General features: G+C 40.9%; 1 protein-coding gene across 1 annotated transcript; it reads right to left on the bottom strand.

The window, feature by feature from the left end:
- Positions 1-314: 314 nt before the first annotated feature.
- CNRIP1 (cannabinoid receptor interacting protein 1) lies at positions 315-19,073 on the bottom strand. Its single transcript, XM_060659660.3, has 3 exons — positions 18,788-19,073; positions 16,599-16,749; positions 315-1,325 (listed from the first exon to the last, which is right to left on the bottom strand). The coding sequence occupies exons 1-3, from the start codon at positions 18,964-18,966 to the stop codon at positions 1,161-1,163; spliced, it is 495 nt and encodes a 164-aa protein (XP_060515643.1). The 5' UTR covers positions 18,967-19,073; the 3' UTR covers positions 315-1,160.
- Between the last annotated feature and the right edge of the window lie 1,748 nt (positions 19,074-20,821).

Below are 20,821 nucleotides of genomic sequence, written 5' to 3'. Positions count from 1 at the left end.
GGCGCTGGGCTCAAACTCATGAACCATGAGACCATGACCTGAGCCAAAGTCAGACACTTTACCAACTGAGCCACCCAGGCGCCCCAGGATAAGCTTTTCCGATTGCTCACCAAGTGCCAGAGTCTCTGCTAACTTTGTTAGAGCTGGCCGGAGTGTTGACTGTCAAAGCTGATCTATGATTAAGTGTGCTAATTCTACTCCAGGTATATCCTCCTTATCCTGCAACTTAGCTGGAGAGCTGAATAGGGCTAACCTGAAGCAGTGATCCACCTGCTAGACAGATAGTAACCAAATTAAGAAGGCAAGTCAAAGCATGATTTTTAATACCTTTATTAAGAAATATCAAAAGTTCATTACAGTTGCATACACAGTTTTACAAAGTTCAAGTGAAGGGGAACGTAGGGATGCCATCATATGCATGTTTGAGTACTAGGGTAGCTTGCCAAAAGGGTAACCCTACAACTTCTGTCACCTTAACAGTGGACCCCAACGATGCCTTTTCCCATTCCTGTTAGGCCATAACATAATACCTTAAGTTACTTGAAAGAGTTTTAATGTGTTATAAATACTTCTTAAATATTTGTCCTTTTATTTGTCATTATTGTTCCCTGAAAAAGCTGAGCTGTTTATAGGAAGCACAGCATCTGAGTCCAACTCACTGCTGTTTGTATTACATTTTCACCAAGCCTGCTTAGAGAGCCACATAACATTGCAAGTTACATGTTACCATATTACACTTGGGAGAGAACCCACAACACACTGTTATTTTTTTATTTAGCATTTTACAAAAAAAGGGGAAATCACTCAACTTGGAAACAAAACACCACATTCAATGGAATCATTAAGAAGGGGATATGTCTGCAATTCCACTGAGCTCCTCACAAGCGGTCAACGGCATGACCGGGAACAACTGGATGCAGGAACACCAACACAGAATACAGAAAGGGATCTTCTTGGGGATGGTACATCACTCACAATCTTTTACGTCAGGAGCATTGCATCAGAAGGGAATTACACTTTCAAAATAGTCGGGGCTAGTAGGTCATCAGCACCCGATGGGTAACAGCAACGCTGTGGTGTGCCTTGGTGAAGGCTTGTGCTGGGTTATCTAAACGTAGGGTTTTGAAGAGATTGTCCAGCAACATCAGAAAGAGCCATCTTCAGAGGAAGGACTCCTTGTTCACCCACATGAGGCTACGTGTCTCATTGGGCTTGCATTCGTATTCAATGACAGAGAAGGGGCTTCCCCATTGGCAGTGATCTCGCTTGTGGTAATTGTAGAACTTGACTTGCCACACTGTCTCGAAGGTCCCAATGTCAGTGAACTGAGGGAAGAGAAACACGCCCCATAAAAACCTCATTCTGCCATAAGCAACAGGTAAGAGCTAATGGTAGTGAGAGAGATCCTGCATAATCAGTAGTAATCAGTCAGGATTCTTTTGGTCTGCAAAGCTTAGGCCTTTATTTATTGTAATGCACTGTTTTCCTTTATTATGTGAGATATTTTCCTGAAAAGCTGTAAACCACTTTTTCCCCCTCTATAGAATCTTATTCCCATTGTACCAGTGGCATTTGCTGTCACACTGTCTTTAATAAAAATAACTCCCCAAATTTATCTGTTTTCCAAATTTAATTATTGGAAACCACTCTTTGAATCTCAAAATTTCAGAGCTTGTTACAAAGGGGGATGAGGAAGAGAAGAGAGGGAATAGTCATTAATGATTATCTTTTGGTTTCTATTTCAAAAGACAGTTGTATGAAATAACATATGAACTATATCACTAAACATAAGACACAATTGCCCTTCCATCATTAATTTAAATTCCAGGGGAAAATATTTTCTTAGCATTTGATTAAGACCCTTCTTTAACTTTTGCAAATACTATTGAGTTTTATAAGTCAGGAATCCAGGCCTATGTCTCAGGCTTTGATTACACATTATCAAAAGCCATATTTAAGTACCTACTATGTGCCTTACACATATAAAAATGTGTATAAGGTGTGATTCTTGCCCTCAAGAAGTTTGCATTTTACTTCCAGAAGGTAGGCCCTGCGGGTCACTGCACAGATTTTTCCTGAGCCATAAGCATACAATCCCCATGTGGCTAAGAAGAGGGCATAGAATAGCCAGAGGCCACTGGGCAGGTGCTCAAGTGGCCTGCAGGGTAGCCTGACCCTGCTACTGCCTCCTGGAGCTATTTAGGGGATCTGGCATTACACAGCATGATGCCTGACGTTATTTTCTCCTCTGACCCTCTCCTGTCATGGGAAGGGAGAGGGACTGACTTGGCAGAATTCTTAGACTTGTCAGGAGCCAGAAGACGTGGAGGGTGGCAGGGCAGTGAGCAACAGGAGCCTTATGCTTGAGGCTGCTACAGGAGGAGGATGATCAGGTGCTTCCTAGATGGCTTTCCAAGATGCTCTCAAAATTATATCCTGCACCATTGCCTCATCCTGCTAATTTGATTCCAAAACAAGGTTTGGCTTTCCTTTGAGAAATCTGCCTGACTTGAAACAATGGGTGATATACCTAGAGTCCCCAACTCTTTCCCCAGGTAAGAAAAGAACCTTTTTCTAGTGGATCATGGCTTAATAGTCTAGAGACCTGTATAAGTATACGGTAGCTTTATTCACTATAGCCCCAGATTGGAATCAACCCAACGTTTCATTACTCACTTGGTGATAAACAAGTTCTGGTAGATCTATAAAATGGCATTTTACTCAACAATAAAAAGAAACATAATGATTCAGGCAGCAACAACGATGGATCTCAAAGATGTGCTGAGCAAAAGAATTCAGATCCCAAAGAACACATATACTGTATGATTCCATTCCATCTCCCTCCCTCCCTCCCTCCCCACCCCCCCACCTGTCTGTCTGTCTGCCTGTCTATCTCTCCAATCTATAGTGATGGAATACAACCTATGCTGACAGGAAGCAGGAAGCATCTGGGGTTACTTAGAACCTGCGGTGGGAGGGGGGGGCGCCTGGGTGGCTCAGTCGGTTAAGTGGCTGACTTTGGCTCAGGTCATGATCTCGTGGTCTGTGAGTTTGAGCCCTGCGTCGGGCTCTGTGCTGATAGCTCAGAGCCTGGAGCCTGCTTCAGATTCTGTGTCTCCCTCTCTCTCTGCCCCTCCCCCATTCACACTCTATCTCTGCCTTTCAAAAATGAACAATGTTAAAAAAAAAAATTAGAAAAGAACCTGCGGTAGGAGGAAGGGACTAATGATGGATGAAAATCTACAAGAGGGATCTTTTTTGGGGAAAATGTTTTACATCTTGACTGGGGTGGTGGTTATACAAGTATATGTATATTTGTCAAAGCTCATTGATCAGTATGCTTAAAATGAGTGCATTCATTACATGGAAACTACACCTCAAAGTTGGTTAAAAAAAAAAAAAAGAAATATGGATTTTTAGTGAGCTACAAGGAAACAGATATCCTAAACACTGCCAGTGGGAATTGAATTGTACGGGCTTTAGAAAGGGTTAAAGAGTGAATATACTTGGGTTGAGCAATTCTACTTCTAATTTATCTTAAGAACATCACAGTGATGGGCACCTGGGCAGCTTGGTTGGTTAGGTGATGGGTTCTTGCTCTCAGCTCAGGTCATGATCTCACAGTTCTGGGGATCCAGCATCCAGCCCCTCATTGGGTTCCATGATGACAGCATGGAGTTTGCTTGAGATTCTCTCTCTCTCCTGCTCTCTTACTCCCTCCCACTCCCTCCCCCACCTCGCTGCATACTCACGCTCTCTAAACAAACAAACAAACAAACAAATAAATAACACAGTCTTTATAGTAGTGAAAACCTGAACACTAAATGCCTATCTTTAAGACAGTTTTATGGTATATCTATGTAGTGGAATACTATATAGAAATTCTAAATGCAAAAATTTATTATTTTTAATGTACATTTATTTTTGTAAGAGGGAGAAAGAGCAGGGGAAGGGCAAAGAGAGTAGGAGACAAAGGATCTGAAGTGGGCTCTGTGCTGACAGTAGAGAGCCTGATGAGGGGCTTGAACTCATAAACCATGAGATCATGACCTGAGCTTAAGTCGGCTGCTTAACTGACTGAGCCACCCAGTTTCCCACTAAATGTAGATATTTAATAAACTTTTTCTATTATTCTCCATTGTTACCTGAACTAAGCAGAGTACGAACAAGAACATCTGGTATTAATTCAATTAAAATATACATATTCATGTTAGAAACACTGATGGAATGGATTTTATTTATCCTGTATACTTATTTGTATTTTCAAAATTCAATGATTTAGTTTTTATAATCAGAAAGGAAAAGTAAGCTAAACTGTATTTACAACAGATATTACCAAATAGTTAACATCCTGAATATAAAAGATTATATGATTAATTAGTAAGCTACTATGAATATTTGGATAAAGCTGGAACACATTCATTAAAAAGGAAAAAATAGCTGACATCTGAAAAATCTTCTAATGTAGTATTAGGGGACCCTGGGTGGCTCAGTCCGTTGAACATCCAACTCCTGATTTCAGCTCAGGTCATGATCCCAGAGCTGTGGGATTAAGCCCTGTGTCAGGCTCTACATTGAGTGTGCAGCCTGCTTGAGATTCTTTCCCTCCCTCCCTCCCTCCCTCTCTCTTTCTCTCTCTCCCCCCCAATCTCAGCTCCTCTCCCCTAGTCATGTGCATGCTCTCTCTCTACAATAAAATAAAAAATTAAAAATATATGTGAACTTTTACAGAGATATTATTCACCTATCAACTTGGTAAAAATTTCTGAATACCAGAAGCAATTTAAGCATCCAACTTTAGGGTAATATAATAGAAATGGTGGCATATCCATATGATGGATTTATATAACCATTTCACAGGAATTTGGGGTTTTTAATGATGAGAGAAAATGCTTAGAACAGTATCAACAAGCAAAAGATGGATAAAGACAGTATATATACAGTATGAGCTCCAGTATGTAAAATAAGACATAAAAAAGATAGTAGAGAAATATTAACAATAAAGTTTCTAAGAAATTGAGTGTTTTTCCATCTTTGCTACTTGAATTTTCTGCAATAAATATGTTACTTTTATAATCAGAACATTTTGTTTTTATTTTATTTTTAATGTTTATTTATTTTTGAGAGAGAGAGAGAGACAGAGAGTGAGCAGGGGAGGAACACAGAAAGAGAGGGAGACACAGAATTTGAAGCAGGTTCCAGGCTCTGAGCTGTCAGCACAGAGCCCCACATGGGGCTTGAACCCACAAACCGTGAGATCATGACCTGAGCCAACGTCAGACACTTAACCAATTGAGCCACCCAGAAACCCCTATAATCAGAATATTTTAAAGGGTGAAATGGATTAATCATCCCTAAAAAATTAACATATATATCCCCCTAACCCTAGCAGTTTTATAAATTCTATCAAGGATACATATATAGTTATGAAAAGATCACAGCTTTGTTGACAGTAGGGTCGTTATGGGAAGAATAAATTGAAATCTCATTTTATAAATGACCAAGATTTTTAAAGAGGGATTATTATTATTATTTGATCAGCACAGGGCACTGCACATTTTAAGTACAATTGAATGACATTAAGCTATAAAAATATTTTACACATACCAGCTAATCTTTTGAGGAAAGCAGCTTGAGAACATGCTAGGTAAGTGGGAGAAACAACACCGAGGCCTTTCTTGAAATAGATATAAATAAATAAAAGTTGGTTGCAAAAACAAAGATGATTATGACTACAGGGAAGAAAAACCTTAAGGTGTGACACTGTATCTGAATAACCTAAAAATTAAGAAAGTCTCAAGGTAACACAGGAGACCACTGTAGAAATCTGCTGACAGCAACAGTCAGAGCTAAAAGATATGGAATGTTTAGGTGCTTCTAATTCATTTTTTTCCCTCTTTTTAAAAAAGGTTTATTTTTATTTTGAGAGAGAGAAAAAGAGAGTGCATGTGAGGAAGTATGGGTGGGGGGCAGAGAGAATCCCAAGCAGGCTCCATGCTGTCAGAGCAGAGCCTGATGTATCTTAAAGGCTTCATCTCAGCTCTTCAGTAGCTGAACAAAATACTAAATGTGTACTTGAACGTCAATGAAAACAGAAACCAGAAAACTGAATTATAAAGTACCTTCCTCTTTAATAGCTGCATATGCTTGGGATTTGTAATAGTTTTATTGGCTACTATCATAATTTGGTGAGTCCATACATTATAGCTACTTTCTCCAGTGCTGATACTGGTAAACTGTTTCTCTAAGTCATACATCTCCAAGTCTTTTAGTTTACTTGATTTGGGGGAAATCATTCTTTTTTTTAAAGTTTGAGAGAGAAAGAAGAGTATGAGCAGGGAAGAAGGGCAGAGGGAGAGAGGGAGAGAGGGAGAGAGGGGGGGAGAGGGGGGGAGAGGGGGGGAGAGGGGGGGAAAGGGGGGGAGAGGGAGAGAGGGGGGAGAGGGGGAGAGAGGGAGAGAGAGGGAGAGAGAGGGAGAGAGGGAGAGAGAGGGAGAGAGGGGGAGAGAGGGAGAGAGGGAGAGAGAGGGAGAGAGAGGGAGAGAGAGGGAGAGAGAGGGAGAGAGAGGGAGAGAGAGGGAGAGAGAGGGAGAGAGAGGGAGAGAGAGGGAGAGAGGGAGAGAGGGAGAGAGGGAGAAATAGAGAGAGAGAGAGAGAGAGAGAGAGAGAGAGAGAGAGAGAATCTCAAGCAGGCTCCACACCCACACTCAGTACCAGCTCAGAGCCCAACATGGGACTAGATCCCATGACCCTAGGATCATGACCTGGGCTGAAATCAAGAGTCAGATGCTCAACAGACTGAGCCATCCAGGCACCCTGTTTTTTTCTTTCATTAGTACTGGATCCAAGGTCATATTGTAGTTAATTGCTGCTACCTATGCATATATTTTCCCATGCCTTACTTGTCCTAACTTCCCATTAGCCTTCTTCCTGGTCTTTCTTCTGGAGTTCTATTTCCAGGATGCCTCAACACCTAGCTGAGAATTTCTTCTCCTCTGATATAGGAGCAGATGGGGTCTCAAAAGCTGATATTCTTCTTAAAGAACAGAAGCAACTACACAGGCTCTCTACTCCCTCCCAACCCATCTGTGCCTTCCAAGGAAAACTTACCCAGTCAGGCTCCCTGGGTGATGTGATTTACACAGGTATGATTCTGTGCATTTGTATAGCACTTCTTATTTTATATAATACCTTACATATGTCATTCTACTCTGGTCTTTTGACTAGTTTTAGCATTTCCATTTTACAGATGAAAGAACTAAGATTCAGAGAGGTTAAGTGACTGCCCTAGGTCTAGACTATGCAGTTAACTAATGATAGGAGAAAGTCAAGAACTTAGGTTTACCTAATTCCTATCTAGTAGCTATTATCACTAAACCAAACTGCTTATATAAGCAAATGAGATAAGAGTTAAGGGAACAATTTTTCTTTTTTCTCCTTAAGAACATGAATGGATTGTTATTTGTAGAACGCTTTAGGACACTACTAGGCACTGAATGTGTGTATCTGCACCCCCCCCAACCGCAAATTCATATGTTGAAGCCTAAATCCCCAATGTGATGGTATTTGGAGGTGGGGCCTTTCAGAAGAAATTAGTTCATGAGGGTGGAGCCCTTGTGAATGGAATTAGTGCCCTTATAAAAATAGACAAAAAACGGATGATGTCTCTATGCTTGTTCATGTGAGGATACAGCAAGAAAGCAACTGTTTAAGCCAACAAGAGGGCTCTCATCAGACACCAAATTTGCTAGTGCCTTGGTCTTGGAACTCAGCCTCCAGAACTGTGAGAAATAAATATTTGTTGTTTAAGCCACCCGGTCTACTGTATTCTGAAAGTGACACTTTACTATAGACCTGGACATGTTATTTGCCATTTGTACGAGTTGAAAGCCTTGGTATATTTTTATTTTACAACTGATATGGAAGAGAAGCATCCAGTTCCATGGATAGGAGACTCATCTGTCATCTTCAGTAACAAATAAGGAGTCTGAAAAGTTTGTTTTAAATAATATCGATGGTCCTACAACCAGTTGGCCTAGAATCATTAGAGTACTTCTCACCATGCCACCCACTTCCATTAGAGACATATGAAATTCACCAAAAATAAGGTCACTCAGAAATCCATTGACTTGAGAGCACAGAGCAACATTATATTGGTAGAAGCATGATGTTACTTCATTGGTAAACAAATTCAGTATAATAAGCATCTGTGACTTTTAGTGTGGAGTGACCTATCAGTTCCTACTGGATTCCAAGCCTCTCTACTCCTGTACCTTTTGAAGTTTTATTAGTAAATACATGTTTTCCATTTCTCTTAGTTGAACAGATAGGACTAAAACTTCTGTGAATTATACAGTATGTTTAAGTTTATAGGAAACTGTCAAACTTTTCCTGATTGCACCACTTTACATTCCTACCAGCAATATGAGAATTTCAGTTGCTCTACATCCTATCCAACAGTTGGCATTGCCAGTCCTCTTAATTTTAGTCAGTCCAGTGGTAGAGAAGATAATAAAAAGTAGAAATCAATGAAACAGAAAAGAGAAAATGATAAAGACTATAAGACTCTAGAGAAAAAAAGTGCAAAGAAAAAGTATGAAACCAAAAATCTGGCTTTTGGAAGAGGTCTTAAAAATTGATAAACCCTGGGGTGCCTCAGTGGCTCAGCTGGTTAAGCATCTGACTTGGGCTCACGTCATGATCTCATGGTTTGTGAGTCTGAGCCCCACGTCGTGCTCTGTGCAGACAGCTCAGAACCTGGAGCCTGCTTCAGATTCTGTGTCTTCCTCTCTCCCTGCTCCTCTGCCACTCATGCTCTTTCTCTCTTGCTCTTTCTCAAAAATAAACATTAAAAAATAAAAAAAAAATTGATAAACCGTAGGGGCATCTGGCTGGCTTGGTCAGTGGAGAACGTGACTCTTAATCTCAGGGTCGTGAATACAAGCCCCACACTGGGTATGGGGCCTACTTTAAATAAATAAACAAATAAAATTTAAAAATTGATAAACCCCTACAAAAACAGAGCAAGAAAAAGAAAACAAGTTACCAATATCAGGAATGGAAGAGATATTATCACTATAGATCCTAAAAACTTTAAATTAGGAACAACTTTATACCAATACAGTTAATGAAATGGACAAAATCCTTGAAAGCTACAGGCTATTTGTAGACCTCCATCTACTGAAGAAATTGTATCCAAAGTTAAAAATCTTCCCAGAAAGAAAATTTCAGGCCCAAATGGCTTCACTGATAAATTCAGGCATTTAAGGGAAAAATAACAATTCTACATAAATTCTTTTAGACAAGAGAGGAAGGAACACTTCTCAATTCATTTTATTGTTTATTCATTTATTTATTTATTAAAGATCTTTTAATTAAAAAATTTTTAATGTTTATTTTTTTTTTTAAGAAAAAAATTTTTTTAACGTTTATTTATTTTTGAGACAGAGAGAGACAGAGCATGAATGGGGGAGGGTCAGAGAGAGGGAGACACAGAATTTGAAACAGGCTCCAGGCTCTGAGCTGTCAGCACAGAGCCTGACGCGGGACTTGAACTCATGGACCACGAGATCATGACCTGAGCTGAAGTTGGCCGCTTAACCGACTAAGCCACCCAGGCGCCCCTTAATGTTTATTTTTGAGAGAGAAAGAGAGACAGAGATAGAGCATAGGTGGGGGAGGGGCAGAGAGAGCAAAGGAGACACAGAATCTGAAACAGGCTCCAGGCTGTTATCACAGAACCTGATGCGGGGCTTGAACTAACGAACCATGAGATCATGACCTGAGCCGAAGCAGATGCTTAACCAACTGAGCCACCCAGGTACCCCTTAAAGACTTTATTTTTTAGTAATCTCTATACCCCATGTTGGGCTCGAATTTACAACCCAGAGATTAAGAGTTGCATGCTCTTCTGACTGTGTCAGCTATCTGCCCCTTAATTCATTTTATGAAGCCAGTTTTACCCTAACACAAATGACAAAGATACTACAAGGTAAATTACAGACAAAAATTCTCATGGACTTATGCATAAAATTTGCTTTTAACTTTTATTTGCTTGAAATATTAATAAATCAAATCTAGAAATAGGATCTTACAACAGTACCAAGAGAGGTTTATCCTTGGAACTCAAGGATGGTTCACTAATTTAAAATCCCTGTAATTCACCGTATTAACAAAAATAAAGAAGAAAAGACATATTATCATATCCATAGATGGATAATTCAACATTTGGTAATTCAACATCCATTCATGATAAAAACTCTCAGCAAACTGGGTCTAGAAAGAAAGTTCTTTAATCTGACTACGGGGCATTGATAAAAAATCTATAGTTAATATCACCCTTAAAGGTAAGAGAATGAGTTCTTTCCCTGTAAGATTGGAAATAAGGCAAAAACATCAGCTCTTACTACTTCTGTTTAGCACTGTGTTGAAGGTCCTAGCCAGTACCTTAAGGCAAGAGGGAAAAAAAAAGGGAAAGTAAAACTGTTTCTATTTATAGATGAACAACTCTGCAGAAAATACTAAGCAATCTAATAAAAAGCTACTAAAATTAATAAGTGAATTTAGCAAGTTTGTAGGATACAATATCAATTTATAAAAATTACTATATTTCATTAAGAAATATGCTCGCACTGAACTGGTATTATTTTTTAATATTTCACCAACTTTGTAGGTGAAAATTGGCATTGCATTATTTGTAGGGTTTTGTTTTTTGTTTTTGTTTTTAACAATAGTGAAATCAAGCCATTTAAAAATATATATATTGGTCATTTGTATTTCCTCTTCTGTGAATTGCTTTTTTTTTTTTTTTTTGCTTATTTTTCCATTTGCCACATCCCATGGTTATCTTTTTCTCACTGGTTTCTAAAAATTCTTTGTATATTAAGTTACAGATCTTGCCAAATGACTCCACAGAGCTGACATGAGGAACAACTTTTCTATTTGGGAAGACATGTGTAAGGCTACCTACCTCTGTGCACATAGCCTCCTAACAAGCTCCTATAAGTCCCTGCCCTTTTTGTTCCTTCAAACTCCCACCAGCCTCCCACTGAAGAGGGCCAACAAAAGGGGAATGGGATGATTTGTGCCAACAGAATCTCCACCTGGACTCTCTCCTTGGAGGGACTGAGTGGGGCATCAGTCACATTAAGGTACAAATCAGTGCTGGTGTTTGAAGTGCAGGTTGAGGGCTTTAAGAGTTGGGTATCACTTTATTCACTCCCAGTGCTGGGGCCTCTGGAATTATCTGAATACACAGATCACTGCCATCAGCCTAAGTCAGATATCATTTGACTACTTCCTGCCTTCAGCTTCAGTGGGTAGTAAAGGGCTGTGAAAAGTCACTAATGGCAGCAAGCAAGGTCTGTGTGGGCAGTGGCTGAAAATCAAGGCAACATAGCTTAGGATACTATGCATGTCACAAATAAGTTTTTCATCAATTGCTATTTGCCTTTTAATTTAAATGGTCTTTTAATGATGGGGTGCCGGGTGGCTCAGTCAGTTAAGCATCCGACTTCGGCTCAGGTCATGATCTCACAGCTTGTGAGTTCGAGCCCCGTGTCAGGCTCTGTGCTGGAGCCTGCTCTAGATTCTGTGTCTCCCTCTCTCTCTGCCTCTCCCCAGTTCGCGCGCTGTCTCTCTCTCTCCCTCAAAAATAAATAAATGTTAAAAAATTTTTAAAATGTTTTAATGAAAATTTAACTTGATGATGTTTGACAGAAACTTTACATTGTATTTAATCAAAACTTTCAATTTTTAGCTTTGGATATCTTCCATTTCTTTCAGGTTTAAGTTAATTCTTTTCATGCCAATTTTTTAAACAGTTGACTTTTTACAGTTAACCCCTTGATCCATCTGAAATATATTTTGAGGTATGGTATCAGGAAAGAATAACAGTGATTCCCCGCCCCCCCCCCCCCCCCCCCCCCCGCCAAATAGCCAATAATCCCAGCATTATTTATCCAAAGATACAAAAAAAAAATACTTTGAAGTAACTTTACACTTCTAAGAAGTTTCTCTCGTATACCCTTAATTCAGTTTCCCTTGCTGGATTCACCTACTTGATTAATTGGATTTACTTGGACATTTCAAGACTTCCTTATTGTCTGTGAAAGTGTGGTTGTGTCTGTAATTTACAATACTTAAGCTTGAAACACTGATGACAAAAGTCATAAAATAGTGTTAAAGGCGATGTGAGGCTTTTTTTTTTTTTCTTAATTTCTTTTTTTTTTAATTTATTTTTTAATATATGAAATTTATTGTCAAATTGGTTTCCATACAACACCCAGTGCTCATCCCAAAAGGTGCCCTCCTCAATGCCCATCACCCACCCTCCCCTCCCTTCCACCCCCCATCAACCCTCAGTTTGTTCTCAGTTTTTAACAGTCTCTTATGCTTTGGCTCTCTCCCACTCTAACCTCTTTTTTTTTTTTCCTTCCCCTCCCCCATGGGTTTCTGTTATGTTTCTCAGGATTCACATAAGAGTGAAACCATATGGTATCTGTCTTTCTCTGTATGGCTTATTTCACTTAGCATCACACTCTCCAGTTCCATCCACGTTGCTACAAAAGGCCATATTTCATTTTTTCTCATTGCCACGTAGTACTCCATTGTGTATATAAACCACAATTTCTTTATCCATTCATCAGTTGATGGACATTTAGGCTCTTTCCATAATTTGGCTATTGTTGAGAGTGCTGCTATAAACATTGGGGTACAAGTGCCCCTATGCATCAGTACTCCTGTATCCCTTGGATAAATTCCTAGCAGTGCTATTGCTGGGTCATAGGGTAGGTCTATTTTTAATTTTCTGAGGAACCTCCACACTGCTTTCCAGAGCGGCTGCACCAATTTGCATTCCCACCAACAGTGCAAGAGGGTTCCCGTTTCTCCACATCCTCTCCAGCATCTATAGTCTCCTGATTTGTTCATTTTGGCCACTCTGACTGGCGTGAGGTGATATCTGAGTGTGGTTTTGATTTGTATATGTGAGGCTTTCATTACTAGAATGAAATTTGAATTTGACATTAAGTCTGCTGACTTGATCAGGAAATCTTCTGTAACTTCAATTTTTTCCTTAGAATCAGCCTATTACAGATACCATACAAGTACATGGACAATGCTCATGACCAGTGTGGTCATTGTTGGAACAATCAACTATCAAGCACTTGCTTCTTCTAGATGTGGGCATTATAGGTAAGAACCTGGACTTTACTACTGGGACTCAAAAAATGCTAATACAATCTTAAATCCTTTGTAAGATGATCTATAGTATAAACATATAAATCAAGTTTGAATGAGCAGAAAGTTAAATAACAAAATCTAAAATTATGGAAAGATCAAAATAAACTGTCAACTCTGGAAAAATAACTTTCTCAGTTTTAAATAGAAGAAATCATAAAGGAAAAGGAGAGATTTAAATGTAATTATGTTTCTACACAATGGACAATTAAAGTAAGCAAAGCAATAGTGAGAGAAATACGACAGATATTACAGATATAAAAAAATTTCATGAGAACTCCACTTTTTTATTTTACTTTATTTCATTTTATTAAAAGTTTTTTTTAATGTTCACTTATTTTTGAGAGAGAGACAGAACATGAGTGGGGAAGGGGCAGAAAGGGAGAGATACAGAATCTGAAGTAGTCTCCAGGCTCTGAGGGGTCAGAACAGAGCCCGACGTGGGGCTCGAACTCACAGACTACAAGATCATGACCTGATCTGAAGCTGGGTGGCTTAACCAACTGAGCCACCCAGGCGCCCCTTACTTTATTTCATTTGAGAGAGAGAGAGAGAGCGAGAGTGCTAGCAAGCATGTGAGCAGGGTAGAGGGGCAGATGGAGGTTAGAGAGGGGAAAGAGGGGAGAGAGAGAGAGAATATCTTAAGTAGACTCCACATTCAGTTTAGAGCACGATGAGGGGCTCTATCCCATGACCCTGAGATCATGCCCTGAGCTGAAATCAAGAGTCAGATGCTCAACCAAGCCACCCAGGCATGCCCTAGGACTCTGATTTTTAAAAAATAATCTTTGATAGAAATATTGACAAAACATGAAAGAACCAATTTACACAAAAAGAAAATTAAATGTTGAAATGTTCATTCTTGTAAATTACAGTAAAAAGTGTAAAGTAGAAAATGTATTATTTTTTAAACTAATTCCCCATTATGTCATGATTATAGCAGACTTCTATATTGCTGGTAACATTGTAAAGTGAGTACATACAACACTTAAAAACAAAAAACAAAAACAGAAAACAAATGGCCATATGTGGGAACAGCCATAAGGATTTCTTTTGGCCAAATAATATTACTCCTATTGAGGTAGTTATATGCACAGAATTATTCATCATAGCACTTTTTATGATGAGAACAATTGACATACCTAATCTCTGGGGAACAGTCTAATCATTATGACATAGCATTATAGAGTCTTATGATGCCATTAAAATTATAACAATGAATATGTATAGAATGTTGCATGATTATATAATAAAAATGACTGCAGCTCTAAACTATATATATGTGAAAGGTAATCTGAAAATCAACAGAGTCAAAATGTAGGGATTACTGTTGATTTAAAATTTTTCTCGGGGTGCCTGGGTGGCTTGGTTGGTTACATGTCCAACTTCAGCTCAGATCATGATCTCGAGGTTTGTGGGTTTGAACCCCGCATTGGGCTCTGTGCTGACAGCTCAGAGCCTGGAGCCTGCTTCGGATTCTATGTCTTCCTCTCTCTCTCTGCCCCTCCCTTGCTCATGCTCTGTCTCTCTCTAAAATAAACACTAAAAAAAAAAAAATTTTTTTTTAAGTTTTTGTTCAAATTTCTGAAACTTGATATGTTATTTCATTTTTAAAGTTTATTTATTTTGAGAGAAACAGAGACAGCATGAGTGGGGGAGGGGCAGAGAGCAGGAGAGACAGAGAACCCCCAAGCAGGGTCCATACTATCAGCGTGGAGCCCCACAAAGGGCTCAAACTCATGAAAGCGTTAAGATCATGACCTGAGCTGAAACCAAGAGTCGGACATTCAACTGACTGAGCCACCCAGGTGCCCCTTTTCACATTTAAGTTTTAATCTTTTTCATGTTAAAAAAATATGTAAATCCCTTGAGATGCTAGGATATATTCCCAGCCCCTCCTCTCTGTATCTGTGTCCAATCAAAAAGGAATCCTACTAGGGACTTGCTGGCCTTCAGACCTATTCAGTGTGTTCCTAAATAACTGTATTTGGGAATCTGACTTCCTTCATCACCTGACTAGGTCTATTTGTAACCCTTATACCATTTTAAAACTGAAAGTGGCTTTGGAGATGAGGTAGTGAAATCCACCTATGCTGCCCCAGCTCCATCTTGAGCAGTCTCTGCTTCCCTCTCTGCTCCACCCACACTGGGTTTCTCTCCTTCCTTACAACACGTTATACTCTCCCCCAGCTCTTGACCTCTGTAGCTCCTCTTTCCTCAAGTGTTCCCTCCTCCCTCAACTCTTATTTATTGTTTGTTTATTTTTCAATAAAGCCATCCCCAAAATCTTGGATTAGGATAAGGCCCTTGGTATATGCTCCAAAGGCACTACTACTTTTTCCAATATATTTTGTATTTATTGTAATTATTTATTTATTGATAATCATGTATAAAGTATGTTTTCCTGCTCTAGATTAGAAGCCCCATGAAGACAGGGATATCTATTTTGTTCATTAATCCTCTCCAGTGCCTGATAGGTAAGAAATCCTCACATTTGCTGATGAATCAAGCAAATAAAAAAATTAATAAAATAAAAATCTAAAAATCCTAAGTAAAATATTAGCATATTGAATTTAGTGATATTTTTTAAAAAATACATAACATTTAAGTATGGTTTATTTTAGGAAGTAAAGGGTAGTTTATTATTGGAAAGTTTATTATATAATTCTTACATTAATGTATCAAAGTAGATCAATTATCTCCATAGACAGGAAAAGGAATTAGATAAAATTCAACACATCTCCCAACTAAAAAAAAATACCTCTTAGTGAACTAGAAAAAGGATGCTTCAACATGATAAATATTTAAAACTAACATTGTACCTAATAGTAAAACCCTGAAGACAAGGATACCTCTTACCACCATTAGCATGCAACACTATTCTAAAAACATTAGCCAGTGCAGTAAGGCTAGAAACAAGATTCAGAAAATGACAGTTATATGTAGATTATGACTGCCTATCTGAAAAACCTAAGATTAAATGAAAAATTTTAGTAAGCAAATTTAGTAAGGTGGCCAGTTACAAAATACATGAACACATATTATAAAAGCAATACATTTAAAACAATGCAGTATTAGCCTAAGAATAGACAGATCAATGGAACAGATTAGAAAGTGTGGGAAGAGATTTAATATTTTTGCCATATAAGAAATTACTAAGAAACTGACCATTGAAGAAGCACGGGTTATTTAATTAACTGCATTGGGATATTATAGACAAATAGATTCCAACATGAAACTATGAATTAAAATAATATTTTATAATTTCATAGTATTTCCTTTTATTTCTTAAGGGAAGATAGTGACTGTTTTCTTTTCCATGGTTTCCATTTGCCCTGACACCCCCATGCAGGTCTTACCGGCATTGTGATCTGGATGGGTTGCCGTTCTCCACTCTTGGTTGGGGCCACACCTTCCGTGTCATATGTGCCTGTGTAAACAATTCGGTCACCATCAGGCTCTTTAGACTTCAGCTCCAATGGGACAAGCACACCACCAATGGAAATGTTCCTGCAATGGACAGAGGTTAACTATATATGGTAGAAATTAGCTTAGGTACCCCATCCTGGTCTGGACCACACCCTAGGCAGGAATCCTACCGGGTTTGGCTAAAGGAGACATTCTGGTGTTGTAGAAAGTTCTGAAAAGTCAGGAGTCTTGAGTTCTCCAACTAACCAGTCACGTGACCCTAGACCAACTACTTAAACTCTCTGGACTCACCTCAGTATTCTCATCCAGAACACTTGTACAAGGCTGAGTCAGACTCCATCAGTCCTCCTCTATAGTTTGTCATTTGTGGGGCTATGAAAAACTTACCTATACCCAGCCCCATTCCCAACCCTGGAACTTAGAATTCAACTGGTTGGGTGTGGTCTGGACACTGGTAAATTTATCTTAAGGTTCTCTAGGTGATTCTAACATGCAGGTAGGGTTGAGAAACACTGAACTAGTTATTTCATGATTTTTTTCTGTTCCAACAATCAGAGGTCCCATGATTTGGGCTACTCAAAGCCAGCCACAGAATCAGGAATTCTCACTGACATCATTCCTTTGTGTTAAGGTAGTGATTCTCAAGGTATGTTCCTAGACCAGCAGTGTCAGCATCGCCTGCCTAAAACAAAATTTTAAGCTCTACCCTTAGACATAGCAAACTGGAAACTAGGGTGGGGCTCAGCCATCTGTGTTTTAATAAACATTTTAGATGATTCTGACAGACACTCAAGTTTAAGAACTACTAGGTTAGGGCAGTAAAAAAAAAAAAAAAAGACTTGATAAAATTAAAGTATAAATAGAAAAAATAGTTGTCATTAACACATTCATTTTAGATTAGTTAAAAAAAAAAATAGAGAACCACCTTGAAGAAAACGTGTTATAGAACAGATAACTTGGGAGAAGAGGTTGCCAGGAAAGATGGGAAAGGAAGCCTGGATCATATGGGGATGCACAGAACTCTGGGAAATGAAAGTAACCAGTGCATGTAGCTGTGGGGGACAGTGACAAGTAGATGGGCCAGAGCACCAGAAACAAACCAGTTTTGTTCTAGGTCCCTGAATTAGGGCCTGATACCTAGAACGCCAATACAAGTTTATTGAATTTAATGACTACAGATGACACTTCAGCTATACAAGGTATCTGGTGGATTCAAAACCCTTCCCCGCCCTGCAAGCTCAGCACATGGTAGATACAGTGTAAGCTGGTTTATTTCCCCTTTCCATATTAAACTTCACACCATGCTTTAAGTGGAAGCTGAGAGGTAACGGACTCCATCCCTAGATACTTCCCCATAAGCTACTGCACCATTCTATACTGAAGAAGTCTACTGGGTGAACCAAACTGTGGTAGCAGGGGAGAGATAATCCCTGCCACAAATAAACCAAGAAACATCCTTTTGTGGCAGGGAGGTTGCTAATCCCAGGCACCATCACCAGGATGAACAAACAAATCAGGAGAAAATGAAAAACACCTGGCAAGGAAAACCGGGAAACTAGGCCCAAGCAGAGGAGGCTGAGCTCGGATTTATGGCTGCTACTCCAGCCCCAAGGTCTCCAGTCACATAAGGGCTGATGGTGGAGTAGGGTGCATCCCTTAGGGAACCCCAATAATCATCCCATCCCCGCCTTTACACCTCATTCCTCAGCCCTTCTCGCTCCTTAGCTTCGCGGTTGGCTGAATCCGGCGAGTCGACAGGGCTGGGATTGCGGTAGGTGAACCACCCGGGATGCCTCGGGGTCCGCGCCGAGGGCTGGGCAGAAGGGATGAAAAATTTGCAAGAAAACAAACCCTCGGCCCAACCCTGGCTTCCTGACGCTGTTTTAAACATCCCTCCCCGCAATGGGTGGAAGGAAGCGTGAATAGGGAAAGTCAAGCATAAAACAGAGGAGGGGACCAAAAAGAGCAGGGAACTGACCTCTTTCCCCCACCCTTGGGCCCGCTGGGCGCGACGCGAGGCCAGAGGGACTGGGGAGAGGCTCAGGCTGTCCCGGGGGCCTCAGTCCTCCGCGCGGACCCCTAGCGGGGCCGGGCAGCCGCGGTGCGCGCGCTTACTCACTCGACCTGCAGCGTGGTGGGCTTAATCTTCACCTCCACCTTGTAGGAGGAGCCGGTGAGCAGCTTGATCGTGCGGTTCTGGCCGAAGCGCTGCCCGTCCACCTTGAAGAAGACCGGGCCGTCGTTGGGCTGGATGCGCAGCGCGATGGAGAGGCGCACGAGACCCGGCAGGTCCCCCATGGCTGGGTGCGGGACCGGCGCGGAGGCTCCGGGGGGCGGAGGACTGCGCGGGCTGCGACCGAGCAGCTGGAGCGTGGGGGGCGGAGAGGAAGCACGGGGCGGGAGAGGGTGGTGGCGGAGGGGAGGCTGCAGCTAAGAGCCCGCGCCGTCGCGGCCGTTCGCCCTGGGTTTTGAGAAGCAGCTCCTGAGGCCGTGGCCTCCCGCCCCACTCGGCGAGGAAGAGCGCCCGGGAGATAGCTCCGAGGCCCCGAGCTGCCCCATCCCCCGCTCCGGTGCTGCGCCCTCCGCGCACTGATGGGTTCGCTCCAGCCGGCAGGCCCGGGGCAGATCCGCGCAGCTGGGGGCGAGAGAGTTAATCCTGTTTACGCACCACAATCCCCTTCAGCTGGGGAAGAGGACATTTAGGCTCCTCCTAGAGCCACGCGGAGCGGGCGGAGAAGAGGATTGGGGAGGAGGAGGTACTGGGGCGCTGGGGTTAAGCGACACTACACCAAGGACCGTAATCTGGATACCACTTCGGTCGACTGAGAGCTGTGGACACCATTGCTGGCGAATCGGGGCCCCAGCCAGGCAGGAGGAGGCTGAGAGGCGAAAAGGAGACGGGAAGCGGGGCAGGAAACCGCTAGCCAGTGATTTAGATGTCAGGAAATATGAGTCCTTCCAAAGCTTGGGGGAAATGGCCGAGGGAAGGCGCAATTCCATCTAATGTGACCTGCAAACTAAACTGGATTAGAAATGTGCGCAAGAAAAAAAAAAAACAAAAAAAAAAACAAACCAATACATATTCAGGGAACTCCATCTTCTTGTAGATGTGTATTTCTATTATGTATATCTTTTTCTCAAGGATGACACGGTGTAATGAGTCGCGTATATTTACATAAATCTTGAAAAATGAGCTAATAACCCTTGTGACAATGGCCAAGAGGGGGAATTGGTCACAAGATTATTGGCAGGGCACCCCTTGCGACAAGGCAGAATTTAGATTTCCTATTGAGCGAGATTGGAGCGTCTCCATGGGAGAAGTCGGTTGACAGCTCATGATTTGGGAAGCAAGAGGAGACCAAGGGTATTAGGGCTGTACTGGAAATGGCTTCGCAAAACGGGAGGAAGCACCTGCTTCAGCACCACCAGGGTGGATAGTACCAGAGCCACTGAGCACACCTGGAGAATGGAGAAGTTGGTTGGTGAGGACGAATGGGAAGGGAGAGGTCTGTGCGGTAGTTTTTGTTCAACCAGGTTAGTATTGCTTTTCTTTAGAAATAACATCATCTCAGAAGTGATTTGTTTCCTACATTAAAGCTACATCAGCTTTAACTCTCATTTCGCAGTTGTTTGCCGTATTCCCTACACTACTCTTGAATAATATTAAATTCTGTCAGGCTGCAGAGTTTTGTGTGATTGTTCACTTCTCTACATTGATAAGTTTGTTGACCACACCAAAGTTGTTGACATTAAATAAAATCCCTTTAAAAACCTGATACATATGTTCCTTACATAAAATGTACTTTGGTTCCCCAATAAGATTTGGGGGCAGGAGCTCTTCTTCAGATCACCCAATAATGTCTACCATAGTGTCTTCTGCAAGAATTAAATATTTGCTAGTTTAACCAAGTTGTTCAGACTTCACTAGAAGGGAGGGAATGAAGCTGGAGGGATTGACTTGAAAATGTTCCTTGGCAGCAGAGGCAGTTTATGTAGTAGTTAAGCCCAGAAACCCTACAGTCAGACTTGTTAAAATCCTCACTCTATCACCTTGCCAGCTGTGTGACCTTGGGCAAATTTCATAACCTCTTGGAAACGGTTTTCTCATTTGCAAAAGGGGTAGAGGAAGAAAACGTTATCTCTCTGATAGGGT

The sequence above is a fragment of the Panthera onca genome, chromosome A3, assembly GCF_046562875.1.
Source record: "Panthera onca isolate mPanOnc1 chromosome A3, mPanOnc1 haplotype 2, whole genome shotgun sequence".
NCBI classification, from domain to species: Eukaryota; Metazoa; Chordata; class Mammalia; order Carnivora; family Felidae; genus Panthera; species Panthera onca.
This window is presented reverse-complemented; position numbering and strand designations above follow the sequence as displayed.